Genomic DNA, 27,126 nt, shown 5'->3' on the forward strand with positions numbered 1-27,126 from the left:
CTGTAGGGGATTGCATTTGACCTTTGCTTGGTGTCCAGCGGAGCCAGTCAGACACAACTATGTCTTTATTTATGGTGAGATTGCAAAGATGGAAACACCGAAAAAATGCTGTATTGCAATTGTCCTGAAAGTCTCCATTTGACTCTCTCTAGGGTTTAATGGGGTTTACAATATTGAATGTTTGCGAAAGGAATGACCATGAAAGGAACCGAGTATAAGGGAATGTTATAAACAATGTTTTGGGAATGTTACCTTAAATGTTTATGTCGGGGGTATTTAATTCAAATTAAGGATCCAGTTAGAGAGAATTGCCAAGTCAAGGTCCTGGTCATCATAATGTCTAACTTGCCTTATGATTTAGTGTCATATCCTGTATCTCGAAGCAGCCAAGTAGTTCATATCAACATTTTATGTCAAATCAAATTAAAACTACAACAACAAATCAGTATATTTCCACACTGTTCACACTGAACTGAAGAATTTATAAACAGCAAATTAAACAACAAATAACAAATACTCATTACTCTTACCATCACTATTATAATTATTTATGCTATGTTATGATTATTATGATAATTATATTAGGATATTATGATTACGTTGCATACCTCAGCAGTAGAACAGTCCTATGCAGTGGTTCAGTGACTTTTATGAATAATTTATAAATAGTTCTGATCAGAGGAGGATGGGTCCCCTTTGTGAGTCTTGGTTCCTCCCAAGGTTTCTTCCTCCAGCTCTGAGGGAGTCTTTTCTTGGCACTGTCACTTTTGGCTTGCTCTCTGGGTCTCTGGGTCTTGGGTTTTCATGTCTTTTTATGTTGTTGATTTCTTGTCTTCTTACTGAATACTGATTCTGTAAAGCTGCTTTGTGACAACGTCAGTTGTAAAAAGCTTTATACAAATACAATTCAATTGATTGGATTTGATAAACAAATGTTCTTTTCTCATTCCCAGTCAAATATAATAATAAAACAGTTATTGTCCACTGTGTGTATGTGTGTGTTCACTGCACGGACCTTTACTGTGTCACACATTTTCTGAATATTCCTGGGACACTATTTCTAGCAAATAAGCTGATTCATTTACAGGAAGCCCATAGGCATAAGTGCACGGTAAACTCACAAAAAACAAAAGTATTGGGACACCTGTTCGTTCATTGTTCCCTCTAAACTCAAGAGTATTACAAAGTCGATCCTGCTTTTGTTGGAGTAACTACTCCAACTTTCTACTGTCTCTGCTGTCTAGAGAAGACTTTCTACAACATTTTGGAGCATTGCTGTGAGGATCTGATTGCATTCAGTGACAAGAGGGCTAGTGAGGTCAGGACATTGGATGATCACCACCCCACCTAATCCCCAACACCCCATCTCATCCCAAAAGTACGGAATGGAGCACCATCATTCCATCATTTATGGGACCCCATGGGTCACTCCTGGCATGGTGCCAAGAGGTCCATGTATATCTCCCCCAGAGAATGCTATTCTATTGACAGTACTTCTCTATAAGGACTAGACAAGCTGTGTGTGTGTGTGTGTGTGTCTGCATTTGCATATCTGTGTCCACATGCATTCACATGCACATGTCGTGTGCCAAATAAAACAATAAAATTCTTGCAGAATTATATTCACATAAAGGCTTACACAAATGAGAGGGGTCAGATGTTCTGTAAGGCCATCTGCCACATAACTGCACTGGCTGCAGTGGCCTTTTTATCCCTCTACTTTCTAGGCTTTCCATAAAGGCGAAGGCACTAGCAGACAGCGACATCCAGGTAAGAGCTTAGTAGGTTACTCCACATCACAGATCTGCCTGTATGTCTGCCTGTCTGCCTGCCTGTCTGTCTGTCCGTCAGAGGCTCTGCTATTTCATACTAGAAATAATCTCATCACGTGGTTTATAGTCGTCGACTTAGTGACGTCACGGTCATCTGTTCAGTACGCATCAGTACAGCAGCACAGTCTTCAGACCAGGCTTCGAGGACTTCGACCAGGGTAAGCAAAACCACGTAAGAACACTGTTACTTCTTAACAGACACTGGTATACATGTAATGCTGTAGCATGTGTGTGCTGACGGTGCTCTGCTGCACCGCCGCTGCCTCACCTCCATCAGAGCCGAGCCATCACTGCGTCTGAATGAATGAACGAATGACTGAAATAGGCCATGGAGGAGCTGTTTTCTTCTTTTTCGATAAACACTGTAGCATTAATCTTTAAAAAAAAAAAAAAGTACATTCGCTGGATGAAATCGCCATATTGGCTCCCTGTTTCTTCGTGTGTTTATTTATTTCTTTTTTCTCGTCTTATTCGTTTCTGAGAAGAAGTGTCCATTAACACCAGCGAAGCCCAAATGAATTAAAATACTGTGTAGTGGATATGCAGAACCCATGAGGATGTTTCTCGGTGTGTCTTTATCTTATTGAATTCCCCGCTGATACGGTAGACAGCCTGAGGACTGTCCCCATCTCCATCTCCATCCTCAGAGCAGAGCGGAAGCTCATGGCGTCCTTGAATCCTGAAGGACGGTGCAGCAGACATGACGGATGCTGCAGATGTGAGCGTGAGGATGCCAGTGAATGTTAACGTTAGGGTCAGGCTTAGTCAGGTTTTCTCTTTCGTATGTCTGTCGTTGCTTTTCTTTCTTATGTGTGTATATCTCGTTTATCAGCGATGTTATAAAACCCGGATTATCGGCTGGGAGACCGCCCTCAGTCTTCATCGCTGTGCCAGAAGGGCCGAGCTGTCAGTGACTCATGCTGAGTTCGCCTCGACACACTGTGGGCTGAAGGACTGTTTAAAATGACAGTTCATTCAAAATGTATTATTGTTTGCATAAAATGCATGTTATATAGGATATTATAGACCATACATAGACCATAGACCATACATGCACATATGATAAAGGATTGGGCTTATATTTCAAAATAGATGTACAAGTACAGACAATATGTGCAAGTGTTTGTAGACAGATCTTGTAATGAATGCATTCAGCTACTTTAAGCTGCACCCATTGGTGATGCCGATGTGCAGATCGCACCATGCCTAATGCCAGACAGGCTAGATGGATGTAAAGACCCACAGCATTGAACTGTGCAGCAGAGGAACTGTGCTCTCTGGAATGATCTATCCAATACTTTTTTTTTTATTTAATATACACCCAATATATATACATACATACATATGTGTGTGTGTAGATCAATAGATAGATACACACACATATAGAAGAACAAGTGAAATAATTCTTAAAATAGTTCAGCAACCTGACCAAGCTAGTCAACCAGAATAACCAAGCTGGCCGACCAGCATGACCAGCAAGGTGGCTGACGAGTATGACCGACCTGATTGTGCTGTTTCACTAGTATGATGAGCTTGACCAAACTGGTCAACCAACTTTATATATATAACTTTATGTAATATTACAGCTGGATGGTCATGCTGGTAGCTAAGCCATCAATCTGCAATGAAAATATATATACAGTCACTGTGTGTGTTTCACTGGTGTGTATGTGTGTGTTTACTGCACGGATGGATTAAAGGTGGAAGCCGAATTCCATCTGTGGCTTGCACAAATGGTGAATGTGGTCTTGAGGCTCTTCACATGCACACATCTCTATTACAAACATGGAACCAAAAGTGGTTCTTTTCTGGCATTGAGTGTATAATGTAACTGTATATATATATATATAGTACAGTGGGGAGAACAAGTATTTGATACACTGCTGATTTTTCAGGTTTTCCCACTTGCAAAGCATGTAGAAGACTGTAATTTTTATCATAGGTACTCTTCAACTGTGAGTGATGGAATCTAAAACAAAAATCCAGAAAAATACATTGTATGATTTTTAAATAATTAATTTCCATTTTATTGTGGGAAATAAGTATTTGATCATCTATCAACCAGTAAGAATTTTGGCTCTCACAGACATGTTACTTCTTCTTTAAGAAGCCCTCCTGTTCTCCACTCATTACCTGTATTAACTGCACCTGTTTGAACTCGTTACCTGTATAAAAGACACCTGTCCACACACTCAATCAGTCAGACTCCAGCATCTCCACAATGCCCAAGACCAGCGAGCTTTGTAAGGACATCAGGGATAAAATTGTAGACCTGCACAAGGCTGGGATGGGCTACAGGACAATAGGCAAGCAGCTTGGTGAGAAGGCAACAACTGTTGGTGCAATTATTAGAAAATGGAAGAAATGCAAAATAACGGATAATCTCCCTCGGTCTGGGGCGCCATGCAAGATCTCACCTCGTGGAGCATCAATGATCTTGAGGAAGGTGAGGAATGAGCCCAGAATTACACGGCAGGACCTGGTCAATGACCTAAATAGAGCTGGGACCACAGTCTCAAAGAAAACAATCATTAACACTCTACGCCGTCAAGGATTAAAATCCTGCAGTGCACGCAAGGTGCCCTTCCTCAAGCCAACGCATGTCAAAGCCCGTCTGAAGTTTGCAAATGACCATCTGAATGATCCAGAGGAGGAATGGGAGAAGGTCATGTGGTCTGATGAGACAAAAATAGAACTTTTTGGTTTAAACTCCACTCGTCATGTTTGGAGGAAGAAGAATGATGAGTACAACCCCAAGAACACCATCCCAACCGTGAAGCATGGCGGACAGGACGACTGCACCGTATTGTGGGAAGGATGGATGGGGCCATGTATCGTGAGATTTTGGCCAACAACCTCCTTCCCTCAGTAAGAGCACTGAAGATGGGTCGTGGCTGGGTCTTCCAGCATGATAACGACCCAAAACACACAGCCAGGGCAACTAAAGAGTGGCTCCGTAGGAAACATCTTAAGGTCCTGGAGTGGCCTAGCCAGTCTCCAGACCTGAATCCAATAGAAAATCTTTGGAGGGAGCTTAAAGTCCGTGTGGCCCAGCGGCAGCCACGAAACCTGAAGGCTCTGGAGGAGATCTGTATGGAGGAGTGGGCCAAAATCCCTGCTGCAGTGTGTGCAAACCTTGTCAAGAAATACAGGAAACGTCTCATCTCTGTGATTGCAAACAAGGTTTCTGTACCAAATATTAAGTTTCTTTTTCTGGTGTATCAAATACTTATTTCCCACAATAAAATGGAAATTAATTATTTAAAAATCATACAATGTATTTTTCTGGATTTTTGTTTTAGATTCCATCACTCACAGTTGAAGAGTACCTATGATAAAAATTACAGTCTTCTACATGCTTTGCAAGTGGGAAAACCTGAAAAATCAGCAGTGTATCAAATACTTGTTCTCCCCAGTGTATATATATATATATATATATATATATATATATATATATATATGCTTATAACTAAAAATAGTTTATAAGCATATCAACTATAGTTTTTCAGTGCTAAAAAATCATTTTAACTTTAAAGTCATTGTTATTTATCTTTTTTTTTTTTCCTCTCAGGTCCTCTGTTCAGACTCCCAGAGTCTGCATTTCTTTTCTGGTTGAGAGTGTCCGCAGTGGGTCATCATGGGAGAATTATTCCGTAGTGAGGAGATGACCCTGGCGCAGCTTTTCCTGCAGTCTGAAGCTGCATACTGCTGTGTCAGTGAACTGGGGGAGCTGGGAATGGTGCAGTTCCGAGATGTGAGTAGACAAAGTAAACGATGACTGTGTTTATTACAGTATTCTAAATCAGGTGACAATGGAGGAGATCTGTGTGTACATCTCTCTCCTTTCGTTATACTATATTCCTTCTGTCATCATCTCCTTGTTCTGTGCAGCTCAATCCTGATGTAAACGTGTTCCAGAGGAAGTTTGTCAATGAAGTGAGGCGCTGTGAGGAGATGGACAGAAAGCTGCGTGAGTCACGCACACTCACAAACATACAATGTTGGGCCCTTGAGCAAGGCCCTTTACCCTCTCTGCTCCCCGGGCGCTGGAGTTGGCTGCCCACCGCTCTGGGTGTGTGTGTACTCACTGCCCCTAGTTCACTAGTGTGTGTGTGTATGTTCACTACCACAGATGGGTTAAATGCGGAGGACACATTTCGCTGTGCAGTGCACACTGTACAGTGACAAATATGTGCACCTTTACCTTTACCAATCAATGTCCAGTAAAAATGAATGGCCAGGTCTAATGGAAGACGAGTATGTCCCTTCAATAAAGTAATACCTTCAGTGTAAAGTCATTTACAGAGCACTACAAAAAAAACAACCTGGTCAGCTTAAGCTGGTCAAGCTGGTTAAGCTGATTGACATCATTTCTCTTCTGTTTCACTAGTATGAAGATCTTGATCAACGTGGTCAACCAACTTTACCAAACTAGTTAACCAATATTACAGCTTAGGCATGATGGCCATGCTGGTAGGCCAGCTAAACCATCAGTCTGCAATATAAATATATATACACTTTGCTTATCAAGAACTAAAAATTGTCAATCATCTTGACCAGCTGGATTACCTGCATATAGTATGCATTCTCCTGGGGAAATCAGTCTTCAGGTGCATTCTTCAGCAGTATATACTGGCTTTTCAAGCTAGTTAGATTTTGGAGTTCTATCAGGTCAAACTGAGGGCCTATTTACTCCTGTCTCAAGACAGCTAAGCCAGGTAAAGCCTTCCAAAAATGAATGTAGTCCCCTTCAGTTACATACAGTATCTCTGGGATTAAATGTGGAAAAATGGATGGGTTTGTCTTCTAAGAGTTACAAAACCAGTTGCTGTCATGCTCCACAGGGTTTGTGGAGAAGGAGATTAAGAAAGCCAACATCCCTACAGTGGACACTGGAGAGAATCCAGAAGTTCCATTCCCTCGAGACATGATCGACCTTGAGGTAAGTTAACTGTGTTATTGTAGAAGTATCGTGGAGATGTGAATGTTCCTATGGAAACAGAACGTTTTGTCAGGTTTTCCAAATTTCTATGCTTTCATATATGGCCAACAGGCAACCTTTGAGAAGCTGGAGAATGAGCTAAAGGAGATCAATACCAACCAGGAGGCCCTGAAGAAAAACTTTCTGGAACTGACCGAGCTGAAGCACATCCTCAGACGCACACAGCAGTTCTTTGATGAGGTCAGATGTTTCTTTTGGGACAGGAATACATTTAAATAGAAGCAGTACTTGTGCTAAACGCTGGTGGACATTAGCTTGGTTTTGAGCACACATAAGTACAACTTTAGGGTTGATGCTATGTGTCATTCCTAGAACATGTAGACCAGTATAAAATATAAAACAAAGCTATCCTGTGGAATTTATATGGGGCTGCCGGATATGCTATGAGATATTTGGATATATCCTGGACAGCCAGACGTCTACAAAAAAGGGTTAGCATAAGCATGAGCTGTGTTTTGGGTAAAATGCACAATAATGGCTGAATACATATAAAAATTATTATTAGATGGAGGACCCCAACTTACTGGAAGAATCCTCCTCTCTGCTGGACCCAAGTGAGGCTGGGAGAGGGGCTCCACTACGGCTTGGGTGAGTCTGCTTTACTGCTAAAGGATCGGTTTTGTAATAGTTCTGTAAATTTCTGGTTGTCTATTATTGTGAGGCTGTAATGATGGGCTCTGCAGGTTTGTCGCCGGGGTAATAAATCGTGAGCGGATCCCCACCTTTGAGCGCATGCTGTGGAGGGTTTGCCGCGGCAACGTGTTTTTACGACAGGCTGAGATTGAGGACCCTCTCGAGGACCCTACAACAGTGGGTGCTACCACTCAGTTTATTCATACCATTCATAACATCAGTTTGTCCATATAGTGCATTTAATTTGACTCCTAATACACCTTGCAGTACTTTAAAAATTTCAGGACAAGAAAATGGTTTGTATGCTCTGTCTTACTTCTCTTGTCTTGCAGGGGGATCAAGTGCATAAATCAGTGTTCATCATCTTCTTCCAAGGAGACCAGTTGAAGAACCGAGTGAAGAAGATCTGTGAAGGGTAGGTGATCATGTATTACATATTGAAAATTACTTTCTTTTTTTTCTCTTAAAATTATTTTTTTTTTTAAATTTTACCCAAATTTCCTCTCATGTTTTAGATAGTAAATCCCCCCCCCTCCCCCCCCCCACTCTTTAGTACTCACTATCACTATCACTAATCTCACTATCACATGTAATGTGCCCAACACTGGAACTGAAATGACACATGCCTCATCCAAGACATGCACAACCAGCCATCAAGTTTTTTGTTGTTGACCTGCTGCCGATGCAGTGTCAACCGGCGACCAAAAAGCTTGGAGGAAAGCACAGATGCTTCATCACGCAAATGTGAATTGAGAAAGAGAGAGCGAGCCATCTACCCACACGGACAGAGAAATGCCACTTGTGCTCTCTTGGGCTCCGGCTGCTCATGGCAGAGAGCATGACCCAGGATTCAAACCAGTGATCCTTGGGTCATACTTTTTTCTTTTTTACAGAGAAGCTATTTGAACTGTTGCCCTTGGCTGACTGACTGTTGACAAACGTTTCCATAATATTTTAACTGCATTTAAAATATTAATCCTGTAGTGCCATGATTTCAAACCTGGGTGTCCCATGAATATGCTTATAGTTGAACCATGTAGCTTTGATAGCTGAACTGAGCATCATAATGATTTACTCACTTTACACACTTCTTTGTTGCTCATCATCTTTTACCTTATTCTTTATGCCTTTAATCATGAACTTGTATTCCAGGTTCCGTGCATCCCTGTACCCATGTCCTGAGACCCCACAAGAAAGGAAAGAGATGGCAGCTGGTGTGAACACCCGGATTGATGACCTGCAGATGGTGTGCCTAAACTTTGACCTAAATGTTCAGTTAGTTAAACTATATGTTCAAATGTTTGTGGACAAACCTTCTAATGAACGCATTCAGCTACTTTATGCTGCACCCATTGCTGACACAGATGTGTAAATGCACAAAAACACAGCTTGTCTAGTCTTTTTTTGGAAGTATTGCCAATAGAATAGGATAGTAAAGTATGGGTAAGAATTGAATTGAGCAGTAGGGCAGTGGAATTGTGTTTCCTGGAATGATGGTATTCTTTTTGGGATGATTTGCAATGCCCCATGCTAGTAAAAAGCCTTCCGTGAACAGTAGACTACTCCAACAAAAGCAGGATAAACTCTTTTTTAATACTAATTTCAGGAAAAACAATGTCTAAGCAGGTGTCCCAGTCCTTTTTTCTATATTGTGTATATTTACAAAGAAATCAGTGCTACACTTTTTTGTATATTGTAGACATTTTGTAGGTTTTTGATTGCTTGTTTGTTTGTTCGGTGTCAGTTTTCTCCGTCACAGTTGCCCCATGTTCTAATGGCTTTGCTGGTCACTTTCTAAAACAAACTACACTTTAAAACTAACTATGGCCTCCGTGAGAACTAGCAATCAATCGACGGTTGGCACTTAGTGTGCTTAGTGACGACAGATGTTACCTGGCATTTATAGTAGTTCTGTTGTGGTATATGATGGCTACAGCCTCCGTCCCTCAGGACTCATTGTCCAAAAAACACTGTGTACTCTTGTAGCATAGTTGAATCTGTTCCAGTTTTGGAGGATGTGTTTGGTACAGAGTGCAGTGCAGAGTGATTTAAAGCAATATTCTCAGTGGCAGTCATCCACTTCAGTAGAGGATAGGAGTATCCAGCACCAGCTGTGCTTTATTTAGTGTTTCTTTGGCTGTTAGTACTTTAAGGATGTTTCAGTGGGAGGGTCAAAAAAAGATGAAGATGTTTCTTTAGTATTCCAGCATAATGAATCTTTTAACATTAATGCGTTGTGACACATCTGCCCACATTATGAAGTCCACTTTCATAATAACTTCGTTAATGTCATAATTAACATCAGTTTCATAGGCCCTAAAATAGAACCCTGTGGGACTCCACAAGATATGATAAACCAAATAGTTACCAAACAATTTATAATAGCTTTTGCATGGGGAAAAACAACTGAATAATAAATCTAGGGTCCAAGTAGTTAAATAGAGAGTAAAAATGACATGTGACGTGGTTGCCAAGTAGCAGCATTTGGTCATTCATTTATGTTCATTCATTTAGATGTCATTTCAATGTGCTTTGTAATACAGGTGCTGAACCAAACGGAGGACCACCGGCAGAGGGTCCTTCAGGCTGCCGCTAAAACAATGCGTGTGTGGTTTATTAAAGTGAGGAAGATGAAAGCCATCTACCACACACTCAACCTCTGCAATATTGACGTCACTCAGAAATGCTTGATTGCGGAGGTGTGGTGTCCTGTCTCTGACCTGGACTCCATTCAGTTTGCTTTGCGACGGGGCACGGTGAGACAGCAAGTCACCTATGCAGGTTTCATCCAATCACCATCATCAGTAGTGGTTTATTTTAGCCACTTGGCTAAAGATATTCCTACATAAATGAGAACATTTACAATACTTCTAGCTCTAGAGGGAAGTCCTACTGATTTAATAAAGCATTTACATTCCCCTTTTTTAATAATTTTCTTTTTATTACTCTTGCAGGAAAGGAGTGGATCCACTGTTCCTTCAATCTTGAACAGAATGCAGACCAAACAGACCCCACCTACCTTCAACAAGACAAACAAATTCACCTCTGGCTTCCAGAACATTGTGGACGCTTATGGAATTGGAACCTACAGGGAGATTAACCCAGGTACTGATTATTGGTGCTGAGATATTAATCTGTTTACTGCAGCCCCTGAATTTGGACACAGCTTATATGTTCAAATGTTTGTGGACACCCCTTTTAATAAATGCATTCAGCTAGTTTAAGTTGCGCTCATTGCTGACACAGATGTACAAATGTTTACACACAGCTTAGTCCTTGTACAAGGGTTTTGCAAATAGAATTTTGGAGGATACTTATTGGCACCTATTGGAAATTATTGGTACCATGCCTAATGTAAGGCATGGGCTAGAGGGGTTCTCTGGAATGATGGTGGTGCTCCATGCAATACTTTTGGAATGAGTTTGTAAGGTGGGGATGAGGTAGGGTGGTGATCATCCTGACCTCACTAACGACACAATATACAAACACGACTCATTAACATTAACATCTCACAAAGTTTGATGTCACGTTCCTCAAGATCAAGTGTAATGGCCAAAACAGACCTAAATGCAGAGCGAACCTGAAGCACATTTTGTAACTCATCTAACTGTAATGATTTAATATTAACACACACAAGATCAAGCAGACAATAGTTTTATGTTATTTCACAGTGTACTGAAAAAGTAAACCAATTAGTTGGCAACAAGCAATGGGGCAAGTTAGCTTTGTGATGTTTTTTTTTAATGGCTGTTTTGCAATTTCGAGTGAAATGACTGAAACCGAAATAACAAGAAACTGCACTTTTATACATTTCCAAATACGTTGGGACGGGAACAACTGCTTTTAATGATTTTAGAAACAAATGAAGTAAATATCATCACACTCTTTGGCATTGCCAGTCAGAAATCTAGAAAATGCATATTTTTTAAATGAAATGCTGCAGAGAACCACCTTGATTTAAGATAGCAATCACAAAACCTTTGAACAGGTGCTTCCTGTCTAATTTCCTGTTTGCTATTTTGAACTGTGAATCAAACCATGAGGTGGCGCTAAAGCCTCAAATGCATATCCACCATAGTGAACTTCTCCATTGTCAGACATATTGTCATTTTCTTGAACATCTGTTTTGTTGTGTGTTTTTGTGCTGACTTCCTGTAGCACCTTACACCATCATCACCTTTCCTTTCCTGTTTGCTGTGATGTTCGGGGACATGGGTCACGGCTTGCTGATGACATGCGCGGCCCTCTACCTTGTCATCAGAGAGAGCCGTCTGCTTGCACAAAAGAGTGACAATGAGGTCTGAGCTTACTTATTATATACATTATTACTGTTTCAGTTTATGCAGCACTGCTCTGAATCTAGTGTTCAGTCTGCAAAAGTGTGCGCTAACTAACTGAGGCTGTCAAACTAGAGTAGAGCCAGACATAGTGGTCTCAGAGCTGATTCAGCTTTAGCTAATAGCAGTGCTGGATGTACTAAAAGCTATTAACAATAACATGTATCTCTCTCTCTCTCTCTCTCTCTCTCTGCCTTTGTGTAGATGTTTAACATGATTTTTGCTGGCCGATATATAATCCTACTAATGGGGATATTTTCCATGTACACTGGAGTGATCTACAATGACTGCTTCTCCAAATCACTCAACATGTTCGGCTCAGGTTGGAGTGTCAAACCCATGTTTGGCCCCAAAGGAAGCAACTGGTCGTAAGTTTATAAGATTTTCAAACAGAAAGGAGTAAGATTGACAGATATTGACATCCAGACTACTGCTGCTCATTGACTACTCATATCATTGTGCAGTAGGGCTCAGTTATTGTCACAAAAAAAAATTATTTGAAAACATTATGTAAAAAAACATTGATTCAAATGTGAACAGTGATTCCAAACTTTTGCATAGCAGTGTGGAACCTGTCACTGAGCAAATCTGACAACATGAACATGCTAGAGTTGATCTGTACAGTGGTGACTGCAGTCATTATGCAAACACAGACACTTTTTTTCCTGTACCTATTAAAGATTGGAGGGACTTTAAATAAGAGATTATTTCCCATTTTTACTTTTCTTCTTTTTGTGTGTTTGTGTGTTTATGTAGGTTTGAGACCCTCGATGGAAATGCCGTTCTGCAGCTTGACCCTGCAGTACCTGGAGTGTTTGGTGGACCATACCCTCTGGGCATTGACCCAGTAAGTCAATACAAGCATAAACACAAATGTTGACACAAATGTTGACACAAATGTTATATAAAATGTTTACTCATGATTACTCATCCACGTGGTTCCACTTACACTGCAGCATAACATAAAATATGTAGTTGAGGACATTAATCTGATTCTTCTGTATGGTTGCTCCTCTGTTAGATTTGGAACATTGCAACAAACAAGCTGACCTTCCTGAATTCGTTTAAGATGAAGATGTCAGTAATTCTGGGTGTGATTCACATGCTGTTTGGAGTCACTTTATCACTCTTCAATCATCTGTGAGTAGATGTATGATTGTGTTTCTTTATTGCCTATTTTGTAACAGAAATATTAATGTGTTGCTTACTTACAGTTCTCTAAAAAAGTTTTGGCCTTTGAGTTTTTGCACATTTCAAACACTGAGCAACATTTACTGTACATCCTAAACCAAAACCTAATGATGGCTACCTGGATAAGGTGCTTTGAAATAGGGGTGGGCAACATATGGTACAACATATTGGATCACAGACAAAATACATCAGTAGCAGCAGATTCTTTAATCAATGTTTGCAATTAAATGTGCAGTTGTTCAGTGTTCTTTAAGCACTGACCATATCCACAATGTGTATCACCATAACAAAAGTTATCACAGTTTGATAAAATATTGTTATAATACCCATCCCTAACCGTAGGAGAACAAAAAACATAATGATAGACAGTTGATGTGTTTATTAAGATAAGCTATTCAGCACCCAATTACTTTGAAAAAAGTGATTGCCCCCTGTCTTGCAATACCTGGTCACACCCCCCCCCCCATGCTCATGCCCCTCCATGCTCAGAACTGTTCATCCCTGCAGTGAAAAACATTTTCTTTTCCTGTAGCGTCCCATCCTTAAGGTTTAACATGTTGAGCATGCTGAGAAGCTTTTCTGCTCATCAGTTCATGCAACTGCCCTTGTTGTGTTCTCAGGTACTTTAAGAAGCCTCTAAACATCTTCCTGGGATTCATTCCTGAGATTGTGTTTATGAGCTGTCTGTTTGGTTACCTCATTCTGCTGATCTTTTATAAATGGACAGCCTACGATGCAGAAACTTCTAAAGATGCTCCCAGCCTCCTCATCGCCTTCATCAACATGTGTCTTTTTAACTACAACGATCCTACTAACAAACCCCTATACAGTGGACAGGTAAAAATGCATGAACAGACACCAATTGTAGTTCTCTCTCTGTCTCTCTCTCTCTACCCCCCTCTCTCTCTTTTTCTCTCACTCACTCACACATAAACACACACTTATTCCCACTTCTGAATGTTTAAAGCTTGGTAGGATACTGGCCTTCAATCCTGAAGACATTAACACAACACAGTCCAGCTAGCCCTGTGTTCTCAGTCAGTCTCAACACTGTGTTGGAGGAATAGAAATACGAACACTGTTACACAGACCCTGTATGTTACAATGTACAACGCTTTCTTGTTCTCCCTAAGACTGGCATTCAGTGTCTGTTAGTGGTGATCGCCTTGGCCTGTGTTCCCTGCATGCTGGTGGTGAAGACAATGGTTCTCCGTCGCCAGTACCTCTGGAAGAAGCACCTAGTATGTTTACGCCGTCTCCTACCTCATCTCACTGTTTCAGTCTCTGTCCTTTTTTCTGCAGTAGTTCTAAATAAAGTCATCAGGACCACCATGATGGTCCACATTTTTATCATTTTTTCTTTTTCTGCCTGGTACAAGTGTTTTGGGATCTGGATTAAAGAAAAATTGGTACTATCTGGGTGGCCCTCAGGACTGATCTGAGAACAACTGATTTTGATCGCTTACATTTACTCTCACCAAGCTGTTTATTAGGAAGACCATACTAGTACTCGGTAGGTCCGCCGTGTGCTCTCAAAACAGCCCCAGTTCTCCATGGCTTGGGATCCACAAGACAAAATTCTTTGAGATTCTATGTTTTCGTGATTGCATTACATAGTTCCTGCAAGTTTTTCAGGAACGCATTAATGCTCTGAATCTCCACCACTTCCAAAGGTGTTTTTTTGTTATTCAGATCTGGTGAGTGGGAATGCTCCTGCAGAACACTGAAATAATTGGCATGTTCATGAAACCAGTTTGAGATTACTTTTGCAGCCTTAGCTTTTTGTTCTTGGCTGACAGAAGTGCTACTTGATCAGTGTTTCATCAGTTGTGCATTCTGAGATGCCTTTCTGCTCACCACAACTATGCAGAATGGTTATCTGAGTGACTGTAGCCTTTCTGTCAGCTTGAACCAGTCTGGCCATTCTCAACAGTTTTTGTCCACGGAGCTTTCGCTCACTGGGTGTTTTTTTCATTATTATTATTGGGTGTTTTCTTCCTAATAAAGGGCTTAGTGAGTGTATATCATCTTAGAAATAATTCTTATACAGTTAACACATTAAGAATTGCATGTTTGGTTAGTTGCCTGAGTTGTAGTATTGCAGTAATGTGAGATGTGAACTCTGTTGGTGTCTTTTGTTTCTTGGTACTTACAGAATGCCACTGGCTAACCCAAAGCACAACATCATATCTCCATTTTTTAACTCATGCCTTTTTTTTGGTGTCCAAATCCAGCTCGAGAGCAACACAGCTTTTCCTGCTGTAATACATCTGATTGTTGAACCTTTCAGGAACTGAATAAGATGTATAAGTGAAGGGAATATGCTGAACTCGGCAAAGCTGTGGCAGGCTGCACCATGACTGATTTTGAACACTCTTGCCTTTTTAAGTGGATATTGCATACAGTAGATTAGATACATAACACTGTTAATAATTGTCTCAATATGTTTAGACTAATTCCTAATATTAGTAATAAACTAGAAAGAACTGTTTTGGCCCAGTGGGGCACCTACCATGTAATTAACCTTATGTATTTGCCCATTTTTTAATTAGCCACCTTGAAGACATTTAAGACACGGCATTTGCTCTTTAGATTATGCCATTTGTGTTTAATTACTTGAATGGCAGTTTACTGCACATGTAGTGGAGTGGATTGATTGCCAATTTGTGGAACCTAAACCTCAATTTAAAATGAGACAATATATGTGATATGGTCTTAATATACAGTATGCAATTGCAAAACAACTGATTACAAGCATGATACGTTATATCATACTTGTAATGGTACTGTATTAGTCCTTTGTGTAGATAGTAGCATTGTAGATAGAACATTCAGGCATTTTATTGGTATGATACCTTTATTTTTGAATGTCAAAAACAGAAATTACATAGTTATGGTCTTCAATACAAAAAGGCTAATGTACAAATACACATAGGATAGCTCATATCATTTTAAACTAGCAGTGCTAGTTTGATTGTATAGGATTGGATAAATCCCCAACTTGGTCTGCTGTTATTCAAATTGCAATAGACTTTCTTGCTGAAATCCCAGAAAATGTACACTTCTAAAAAGTATACATAAATTGGACAATTAGGAAATTAGTTATGACAATCATAAATAACAAATTGACATCACAAACTTAATCTAAGGTGTGTGTTTGGTAGGTGCCCCGAGGCTGTCCTGTACACACAGGCATACATATTCAAACTCACACCACAAAGAGCCCGTGGCGTGCTGTGAGCCATTCAGACTTTGTTGGGTTTTGTATTTAGTCCCAGATGAGGGAGGCAAGCCCTGCTGAGAAACTAGAAACTTTAGAGCAGGCAGGCACCAGCTCACCCACCGGACTCACCCAACAGGGCACGCAGAAGTTCGGAGGCGTTCGGGTTGGTAACGGTCCCACTGAGGATGAGGCCGAGATCATCGAGCATGACCAGCTATCACAGCATTCCGAGGATGGAGATGAGGTGGGTGAAGCTAGAGACTGTAGTTGTTGTCACTGAAGAGGAGATATACTTTAGTATATTTTCACTTTAATCTACTGAATTATAGATATTGAGTATATATATATATATATATATCATATTTGCCACTTTGTGTGTTTAAGGTGGTAGTAACCTCCTGTAGATGGCATTGCACGAGGATGATCGAGCTATAAATGCCTGCGTGGTGTGTATTCATAGATTGAGAAGAGGTGGCACAGTGCAGTCAGTGCTGTCTCGTTGGATGTGAGGAAGATGGGTTGCAAAGCATTAATGAGTTAATAATTGTCAAACAGGAGTGATTGCTTTCAGGCATGCCAAAGGCCATAGTGTGAAGGAAGTAGGTGAATTTGCAAGTGTTTAGAAGCATGTAGTCATACAGGTCACCTAGCACTCTACAGGAAATTCTCATCAGAATTATGACCAAAAGACAAAACTGTCAGACAGGGGCCACAGGCTGTTTTCTCGGCTTGTGAATGATAATGTAGTTCTCTGTGGAGTCTTCTTTCAGAAATTAGTTGTGAAGGACCTGCGTTGACTTCTACTAGCAGTTATTGTAAATCGATTTTTATTTACAAGCCGTGAAACATGACGCCGGTTTCTTGTCCATCAGTATTGTCTTTCATCTTTTTTTTGTCACAATTCTGACAAGAATTTCCTGTAGACTGGGATTTTTGCCACTGCTAGTAGACCTGTATGATTGTACGCCTCATTATGCCTGCAAATTTAGACACTACCTTCACACCCATGCAATCGCTCCTGTTTGCCAATTCTTAACATCGTCTTTGCAACCTATTTTCCACACATCGAACAAGACACCAGCTCTCGTCAATCTATGAATCCTGTCCCACACAGGCATTTATAGCCCAATCATCCTCATGCAACGCTATCTGCAGGAGCCTGAAGTTACTGCCACCTCTATATACACAGTTGTTTACATTAAAAAAGAACAATAGGAGAAAATGTTGTAACTACAGGAAGTACTTACTGGTATTTATGGAATGAACTAAATATGGTTTTATGAGAACTATATATAGTATATATTGTATTTAAAGCTGTATTTATCTGGACAGTAGGCATTTGTAATTGTAATTTATTGTAAGAATAGCTGTGTATTAATGTGTGATATATGTATTCCAAAGATAACGTGCTTTCAAACAAAGACAGACTTCCTGTCCAGATGAATGGCATGCATGTATGCAAGCAGGCACACATTGTTGTTTATATTTCACTTGTTTCATGTTTCATTTCATGCAGGATGTTTAAAGAGCTGTCCATACATCACTTTCTCGTGTGTGTTCTCACACAGACATTTCAAAGCATTGTGGTCTGTTGTTTTACCATCACTTACACACAGTCAACTAGAGTTTGTTTCAGTAATGGGAGTCTGCTTTCTGCCTGTACTTGAACGTGCTTTAGTAATACAATTAAACTGCCAGCCTCTGTAGTTCTGTTCTCAATATGTAATTTTGAGACCCCCACACCCCACTAGATGTAGTGTGTAATACTTCTGTTCGGTACAATCACTATTTCTCTTTAGCACCATGATATTGAAAAGGTATGATATTCTTACCTTGACGGAGCATCTGATGAGAGAAAGGCACAAAGGAGGAAATAGAAGAAAAGGAAGGAAGAGACGGGGAGCAGAAGGACCACTTTTCCACTTCACAGTAATTTGAGAAATGTAAACAATAGGATTTCTTCTCCCAAGGAGGCCGAGAGCACCCTGCGTCACCATCTGCGTACATTCCAGTGACGGCAACATGGAAAATATTTGCCACAGAATGCTGAGTGCCACAGTTGCTTTTCATGTATTGTTAATATTAATATGCGGTATTGGTTTGCAATTGTAGGAAGATGGGAAATAAATATAATAATGATCTGTGATTATTCATATGGCAGACTATCATTTCAGGCATTTTTATATGTATTGCCTTAGCAATAACTATACTACACCTCATGTTCAAATACTAGAGCATCCATTGCATTGTGTGTGTGACAGTAATATTTATATGTTCCTCATAGTGGTTTATAGTTTGGGTTTTCAACCACATGACTAACTCCCATTTTTGCTTCTGTCCAAGCACTCGGAGGAAGAGCCGGTAAGACAGATATGCATTGTTGTGTGTGTTGAGAGGATGTGTAAGAAAGAACGCATGCATTTATGTATTCTATATTATAATATACAGTGGAATGCAAATGTGTGTGCAACCCTGATATTTAGATGAACTGATCTTCACCATTCTAAAGCAACATTAGTGCATTGTTTTTACCAAGGTCTCAGGCTTTAACTAGCCTCTGAGAGCCATGGCTGGCTCTAAGCCTTTGTTACAAAAAGGTCAGGTCTAATGTGGTCCCAACAATCAGTGGCCATGGGCTCCTCTCAGCATGACTAGCATGCCTAGAAAAATAAAACACCAATGTTCACAAAGCAGGAGAGGGCTATAAGAAGATAGCAAAGCATTTCAGGTAGCTGCATCCTAAGTTTGTAATGTAATTACAGAGGAACGCTTGTAAGACTGCTAGACCTTCATGGAAGAGTCATCAGAAGAAAACCTTACCTACATCCTTACCACAAAACTCTTAAGATTTTCCAAGGAAATTCAAGACAAGCCTGATGCCAGATCCTCTTTTGCTGGCTTAGCTGTTCACAGTAACATACATTTCTACCAGGTCTGTCCAAACTTGCATGCCATTGTACATACCCATGCAAATGGATTTGTCTACAAGCATGTTTGCCTAAACTGGACGCTTATTTATCTTCAGAAAAAATGGGCCATCCCTTGATAATGTGTTTAGAATTTGCCACTAAACTGAATTTTTAATTTAGTTTACATGTACTGCACTTCTCCTGCATAACATAGTATAACCACGTTAGTGGGAGGTGAGGTTAACTGTCGACAAGTGTGGACTGCCTGTAAGCATAGGTTCTGACCACTGAGAAAACTCTGCAGCGCTTATAGTTTGAGAGCCCCTGAACAGTCCATGCCTCTGCTGTAGAACAATGAGTGCATTAGCTCACTGTTTTTCCATGAGGCTAATGGAGCCACACAGGCACGCTGAACAAAAGGATCAGGTGGGAAAAGGGAAGCAGGTCTTTGCCAAGTCAAATGTTACAAGACTGACATAGAGAGAAGCACCTCTGGTGGGTTTCCTATGTGATAAAGAAAAGCACACTTTAACCTAACAAAAGTACCATGCATAATACTGACAAGTACGGCTATCTGCATGCTTCAGTAGATGACAAAAAAGGCTTTCAAGTTGTTAGCGAGTAGAAGAAGACTACTTTGAGAAGTTGTTTCATGGGTCAGATTACGGTCAGGAAAAAAAGAGTTAGCCAGCTATCGCAGTCACCACACCATTGTTTTCAGCAGAAATGACTCAGTGTAGCTTACTCAATGAGAGGATATTATGATGGAAATAATGATTAGAGGTCCAGCATGTCAACTTCTTGAATAAACAGCCTGGAAGAACTGTACTTTTTATTTTCCAGTGTTCTTGTCATTTAGGGACAGTGGCAGAAACACTTTATTTTAGAAGTCTGTGACCTACACACATAATCAGTCATTGAGTATCATCTCGTCTGATCTAATGCGGCTTCTAGTTTTTATCTTCAGGTAAAAAATTACCCACCATCATGTTTATCAGCTGAGAAACTCCAAATGTGTTCTTTAAGCTTGACATTTAATAAGTTTTCTTGATTGACTCATCGGAAAGTGAAACACTGCCTTTGTTCATACTTCTATAAAAGCTCTACCCCATCAGGATACATAGGGATTATTTTTCACCCTTAGGACAAGGAAAGTATACAGAATGTCTATGTCTTGTAGTATGTCTCAGAAACATCGCCCTGCAGCAGGTGAAGTCCTGTTAACCATGTTTTGGTGTATTTGACTAGACCTGAACAAGGCCTAGTCTAGTATTTGAGTATAGGCCTAGTATTTGACTAGACCTGAACAAGACCTTTTCAAACATTTTTAAATCAATACTACTGTAAATGGAATACACAGTATTTGTAAAAACAAATGAGTCAGTTCTACTGGCCCATGTATTTCACAGATGAGATGGTATGCTTTGGAGCACCAACAGTTCCTTTTGAATCAGACTTTTCCCTGCCCATCACTCTGAGATAATCCTCATCTCAGTTGTACAGCTTTAGCTGTAACCTGGCCTTCCCGCTTATGAGGCTTACCTGTAGTTTGCATATACTGGTAAACCTGGTAACTACTGGTGTAGTCTTCACTTTGTGGTAGTCTTTGTATGTATATCCTGGATAGAATCCTTAATGTAGAGCAGAGGCGTTTCTAGACAACATCTTGTACTGGGGAACAGAATTTAGAGGGGCACAGCTATATCCTTCTGCTTGCCTCATAATAGTACTAGTTAAAATTATATAATTATATTGGCTGTATCACAAAGCTCATTTTGTCAGCTTGTCAAAGGCCTTTTACTGACTGATGCCTTTTTTAGTTTTAATGAATGTATTTGCTTTAGTGGTCCAAAGTGTATTTTTGGTGGGTTAGAAGTGTCTACAGCAAAGTCTTTGTATATAACATCTCTAGCTGTAGTGGATTTGTGGTGTGTCCTGTAGTGTGTGCTGTGATTCCTTGATTAATTCAGGGGGACTTTAACCTACCTGATAATCATTGTTTAAAAAAAAAACTCAACCTGCTGGAAGACAGAGTAAGAAACTGATGCAGTCCTTTGAGCTTTCCTGTCCCCAATCCCTTTTTGTTATTCCCTGTCCCAGCCCACCTACCCCATTCTACATCACTTGTCCCACGCCATAACCTGCTCAGCATCCTACCCTTTTTTTCTGTATGTGTGCAGTTTGACTTCGGAGACGTAGCGGTCCACCAGGCCATTCACACTATTGAATACTGCCTTGGCTGTATCTCCAACACTGCCTCCTACTTGCGCCTCTGGGCTCTCAGTCTGGCTCATGCACGTGAGTACTTACACATATACCATAGTTATTAATAACATGCAGTTAACAATACTACACAGTCATATCAGAATATTATGACCACCGACCTAATAGACGTTTGGCTTGGATTACACTAGCGAGACTGGACTAGATAATGATGGTGTTCATTGTAAAGGTTAGCTGGTCCACAGTGGCGCTTCAAATGCTCTGTACCACTCACCAGAGTCGTGGCTTCTTGCTGGCATCAGTGGCCTGTGGGACACCACTGTTATGTCGTTGGGAGGCACGGAATGTGCGGAAGCTTATTCTTGCTACACATTTTCTGCAATGATAGTGAATCCCACGTTAGCCGTTTCTGTGATGCTCTCACCCTTTGCCCAGTACCATGTTATCATGCCCTTTTGGACATCAGTCAAATCGTGTCTTGTGATGATCGTTCTGCACTCTGCTACAACTGACTGGTGTGCTCGCTTATTTATATGTACTAACCCTGTGACGTCCCGCAGAGTTCATTCCAAACCGTAAAACCAGATCAGAATATTCTGATATGACCATGTATAATGATTAAGCATCTGCGCATTATGTCAAATTTTACAACTCTCTCTCTCTCTCTGTCTCTCAGAGCTGTCTGAGGTGCTGTGGGGAATGGTTATGCACCTGGGCCTGGCCTCCCGGAGTGGTGGTGGATTCTTTAGTCTATCTATCATTTTCCCAGCCTTTGCCACATTGACAGTGTGCATTTTGCTTGTCATGGAGGGGCTATCTGCATTCTTGCATGCTCTGCGTCTGCACTGGTAAGTCACACAGAAACACAAAAAGACATGTTGAAAAACTTGTTGTTTGTGCCTTTCTTCACTTTAGGTGTTGTAAACCTCCAGTCTCCAACATTTATGATGTTTCCTTACTCATCATACAGCTTAACAACAATTAGCTTTTAGCTTTATCAGTGTCCTAGGTACATCAGTTTGTATGTTTTGTATGTGTACACTAAGAAATAGTGCATTTTTATGACCAGGAACCTGCCTATTAAACTGCAGCTCATTCTGCTTGTAAATCTAGAGCACAGGTCTAGCGGAGGCTGAAATTTCTAAATAAGGACACCTACATAATCCATTTGCAACCCTTACTTTATTATTCTCTGGTCTGTACTGTGTTGTGTTGTCTGTCCGCACTTGTTTGTTTGTGTTGCACTTGTGTTTTGTATGCACTGTCTATGTTGCACCATGGTCCTGGAGGAACGTTGTTTCGTTTCACTGTGTACTCTGTATGTAGTTGAAATGACAATAAAACCCACTTGATTACTTGATTACTTGATTACCACTTGATTACCAAAGCCCGACCCTGAGCTTTACTTGTATTGACCGTCTTTAAATACGGCTTCAGAAATAAAACTATTTGGACAAAAGTATTGGGACACCTGCTCATTCATTGTTTTTTTCTGAAATCAAGGACATAAAAACAGTTTATCCTGCTTTTGTTGGAGAAACTGTCTCTACTGTCCAGGGAAGGCTTTTCTGTGAGGGTTTGATTGCAGTCAGCGACAAGAGTTAGCGAGATCAGGTTGTTAAATCAGGTTGTTATCACCACCCCACCTCATCCTTAATTCCCCAACTCATCCCAACAGTATTGGATGGAGGCCATCATTCCAGAAAACACAGTTCCACAGCTCAATGCTTTGGGGTTTTTTACCCCTCTAGCCCATGCCTGGCATTAGGCACGGCGCCTGTAGTTTAATGTAGGTTAATTCTGCTCCAGAGAGTCCTGTCCTATGGGCAAGATTTCTCTACAGGGACTAGACAAGCTGTGTGTGTGCATAAGCACATCTGTGTCAGCAAGGGGTGCAACTTAAAGTAGCGGTTTGTGGGTGTCCGCAAACATTTACACATATAGTGTACATTTCAATTTCAGTTAATTCAGTTACATAGTATCAGTTTCTTTAAAAAGCCATCACTGACCACAGTGTTCAAACACACATATAGAGTCAGAATGAGGCAAAGAGGCAAATAAGGCATGGGCTAAAACTTTAAATTTAGTGTTTTTTATTTACCGTAGTGCATATTGAGCTCTTAAGGATAGGTTATGGGAGCTACAGGTGTTTTGGAAACCCTGCTGTAACCTTTGCCTGTGTTCTGTCGACTATCCAGGGTGGAGTTCCAGAACAAGTTCTACACCGGCCAGGGCTTCAAGTTTGTGCCCTTCTCCTTTGACAGCATCCTGGAGGGCCGATTCGATGAGTGAAACGGCTCTACGTATCTCCCAGCACATAGAAGGACTTCCCAGTATTGTGCTCTCTGCATGGAGCTCATTTGTATCCTCTCTTGTTGTGTCAATAGAGCTGCTGTTATGAAGTGTCCATAAGCTTTAACATTTCCCTCCAAATGCCTCCATGAAAGCCTAAAAAGCCATTTAGTTGTGTTTTTCCTCCCCTTCAGAACAGACGCTGCTAACCGTTCAGAGTTTAGATTCGACCTTTGTGCTATATACGTTGTCGTTTGTGCTATTCATACATTGTACTGTTATTATGTGACTAGTGCAAAATGATACACTGTGATCACACAGTAAGTAAGTCACTGAATTCATAATTGTCAGGAACAGTAGTTTTGTTGCTGAGGTGTAAAGCTTAGTGCATTCTTTGGAAAATGTCAAAATGACAAATATGATGAACTAAAGGTTAAACTTTATAATCCTGTGCAGTCCCCCTAAAGGAATTCCAACAATAACAAAGCATGGGGGATACCCATCCTCCTGTGGAAAATGCTCATCACCTCTCTTTACTGATCCTCTCTGATCACTCTGTCTCTCATCTGCAATCATTTTGTTGTTGGAATGCAACTATTTGAGGAAAGGAAGCAGGAGCAGATGTTTCCTGATCAAGCTGAAGATTCTTTAAACCTGACTTCAGATTTGCCAAACTGTATTCTCCTGAGGCCGGATTCACAAAAGCTTTCCTGAGAAAATTATGAACAAGACGACTCTCATAGGAATGTTCGTAAATGCAATTCTTAAGAAATAAAACCAAAATACACCAGTTAAAAGTTCTGAAATGTTCTCTTAAGAAATTCTTTTCTCAACATATTCTTTTCATTCTCTTAAGAAGGTAGCTTGTAATGTAGCCTTTAATGCTGCATTTTAGGACACATTTTTAACAAGTATTGGAAGTGGTGATGGAAGAAACACCCAGCTATTATTATTCCTTATGTAGGAACTAAGAGTACTAAGAACAATCTCAAGTTTTAATTTTGTTAAATTATGTTATAAATTATAAGTATATTTTAAAGGCTTATATATATTTTTTATATTTAATGTATATTTTAGAGACTGACTTTTTGACCTCTTACAGTCTGAGACAAGTCCATCATAAAGTTAAGAAAATATTTAATATTTATATAATTATATGTTTATACATAAGTATATCAGTTGTTTCTTAAGAGAATAGCCTAGGACAAATAAGACAGTTCTTACTTTTTTCAAAGAAGACCTATTTATCTTTACTTAACTTATTTTTTGCTTAAGTATGAAATTATTATTTTTCTTAAGACCTTTTGTGAATCCGACCCATGGTTTGTTTATTTTTCATGCTACCACATAATAGCCATATGGCAGCTAAAGATCAGTGACATATCTGTAGATCTTTAGGCAGCAGAAGGAGCATTTTAAAAAATACAACATATTTGTGTGTGTGTGTGTGTGTGTGTGTGTACACGCTTCATCCACAACACATATCTGTACGAGGTCCTCCATACAGTGTGGTTTGTGGTTGTAGTAGCAGACGTATTGTACATTTCCTTTGTAGTGATGGCCCTGGTCCCAAACAACTAAACGGAGGTGTTGTGCCCCATGTCCTTTGCTGGAAATGTTGTACTGTATGTAGAAGTGATATTGGTCTGTGAGTGTATGCATGTACCTTAAGAGAGACCTCTTCAAATGTGTTTGTTGATGTTTGTGATAAGGTGGAGCACATCTCTACCAGAATTCCACAATTAAATAAACCTGCTGGGAGAAAGCCACTGAATTGTCCAGTGTTTTCTTCTTAACAAAGGCAATGAAGAAACACTGGTGTAGTTAATCTGAGATTTCCATACTGTTAGAAATGAATTAACCGGGTTCTTATGAGTGTGTGGCTACAAGGAGATGCTCAGCCCTCCACACAGATGGTACCAGCTCTTCAAACTTCTCAGCGTGATATGCTGTTACCGATCTAAAGAGATTGTAGCTTGTTATCTTTTAGCCTAGCACCTGCTCGGTTCACCAGGTTTAGGTTTCTCAAGGCTTGCTGGATTAAAATGATAAAAAATCTGATGTGTGTTTAGTTCCAGCTTGGTAGTCAACTGTGGTAGTCCAGTTTGCTTTTGAGGAAGCAGACGAGAAGAGAAGACATGGTAAAAAACTGGTCGGCTAGCATTAGCCCAGTTGTTTCCCCAGCTTTAGTTTTCCTGCTTGCCGGTCAACCTGCTCAACACTGCTCTCTAGTATCAACCCCACCGTATTCTCCCCAAATTCTCGCTGTTGCCTTTTACCGCATCACAGCTGTAGTGGAAGGTCTTTTGCTAGTGATCAAGTTAGTGAGTTTTGGGATTGGCCAGTTTTATAGCTCTGTTCAGTTTGTTTATGCCAGATTCCAGAAGGCAAATCTTTTAAATGAAGAAACAATATTGTGAGGTACACGGTATGTCACTGCCATGTACCGCACTCTCATTATTTAACCAATATGCCAATACAAATATAGTTTTCTATTCTAGGCCAACTTAAACTATTTCCAAATCAGTCCTTGAGAAAAATAGTTGTAGTTTCTTTCAGAACTGTTTGTCTGATTTGTTTGTCCTTTATAAAATAAAATCTAATACTAATGATAGAATTGTGCAAATTCATACAGAAATAAACATGTGTTCTAATTATTCTTTCAGGGAAGATGTAAAAAAAAAAATCTTGTTACATTTGACTTAATTGAGGTTGATATGGATGTATGTAATTGGTTTAGGCCTATAGTGCTTTACAGGCAATAACACACTGCTGTGCTAAATAGTTGTCAAGTTTACGACTAATCTATTACATACATAATACATATATACATAATCAGCAACGCCAGGTGATAGTAACTAAAGTTTATAACATTTGGAACATTTGGTGTTCTGAGAGCACTCTCTCTCACACACACACACACACACACACACTGCTGCCTGGCACCAGAAGGGAGGACTGTTCTTCCTATTCAGTAAACACTATTCAGATTCCTGTGCAGGTCAGTGCTTGTCTCCATGTCTTTTTAATGGGGAAACTGCTTTCATTCTAAATCACCAACTTTCTTCAGAATTTCACGCCAACCTCTGATGGCACTGAAAGAGCATTCTGGCTCTCTGACCTTTAAACTCTGTGTTAGCTTGCATTGCATACATTAGACAATGTTTGGTAAATATCCTCCTAAATGCCCTCCTGATACTCTTACATTTTATCTAATACTATTATAAAGAATACTGAAGGGCCACACATAGTAAAACCAGTAGACTTGTGCCATTAAACTTGCATCCAGAATCAGAATCCGAATCTCTTTATTTCGCCAAGTATGTTACACAGACAAGGTGTATTGGTGTAAGGATTTTACAGTAGTATTTTAAGTATAACATGTAACAAACAAACAGACTGTTAATACGTATTACACTAATAAATATAATAAGAATAATACGTTTGAAAAAGTACTAAAAGTAACATCTGCACAGCTGTGCAA

The 27,126-nt window shown here is 40.1% G+C and overlaps 1 protein-coding gene across 3 annotated transcripts; it reads left to right on the forward strand.

Moving 5' to 3' along the window:
* Positions 1 to 1,907: 1,907 nt before the first annotated feature.
* atp6v0a1b (ATPase H+ transporting V0 subunit a1b) lies at positions 1,908 to 25,411 on the forward strand. Of its 3 annotated transcripts, none has more exons than XM_072691467.1 (22): positions 1,908 to 1,990; positions 5,404 to 5,586; positions 5,724 to 5,802; positions 6,677 to 6,774; positions 6,886 to 7,014; positions 7,340 to 7,422; positions 7,518 to 7,644; positions 7,800 to 7,882; positions 8,620 to 8,713; positions 10,011 to 10,223; positions 10,422 to 10,572; positions 11,626 to 11,765; positions 12,009 to 12,172; positions 12,561 to 12,651; positions 12,826 to 12,944; positions 13,616 to 13,832; positions 14,129 to 14,236; positions 16,268 to 16,462; positions 18,562 to 18,579; positions 21,308 to 21,425; positions 22,027 to 22,198; positions 23,549 to 25,411. In XM_072691467.1, the coding sequence occupies exons 2-22, from the start codon at positions 5,470 to 5,472 to the stop codon at positions 23,640 to 23,642; spliced, it is 2,610 nt and encodes an 869-aa protein (XP_072547568.1). In that variant the 5' UTR covers positions 1,908 to 1,990; positions 5,404 to 5,469; the 3' UTR covers positions 23,643 to 25,411. The 3 variants fall into 3 exon arrangements, with proteins under 3 accessions (XP_072547568.1, XP_072547585.1, XP_072547576.1); XM_072691484.1 differs by having other exon boundaries at positions 16,355 to 16,462; XM_072691475.1 differs by having other exon boundaries at positions 1,920 to 2,004.
* The last annotated feature ends 1,715 nt before the right edge of the window (positions 25,412 to 27,126 follow it).

This window comes from Salminus brasiliensis, chromosome 1 (assembly GCF_030463535.1).
Source record: "Salminus brasiliensis chromosome 1, fSalBra1.hap2, whole genome shotgun sequence".
Taxonomy (NCBI): domain Eukaryota; kingdom Metazoa; phylum Chordata; class Actinopteri; order Characiformes; family Bryconidae; genus Salminus; species Salminus brasiliensis.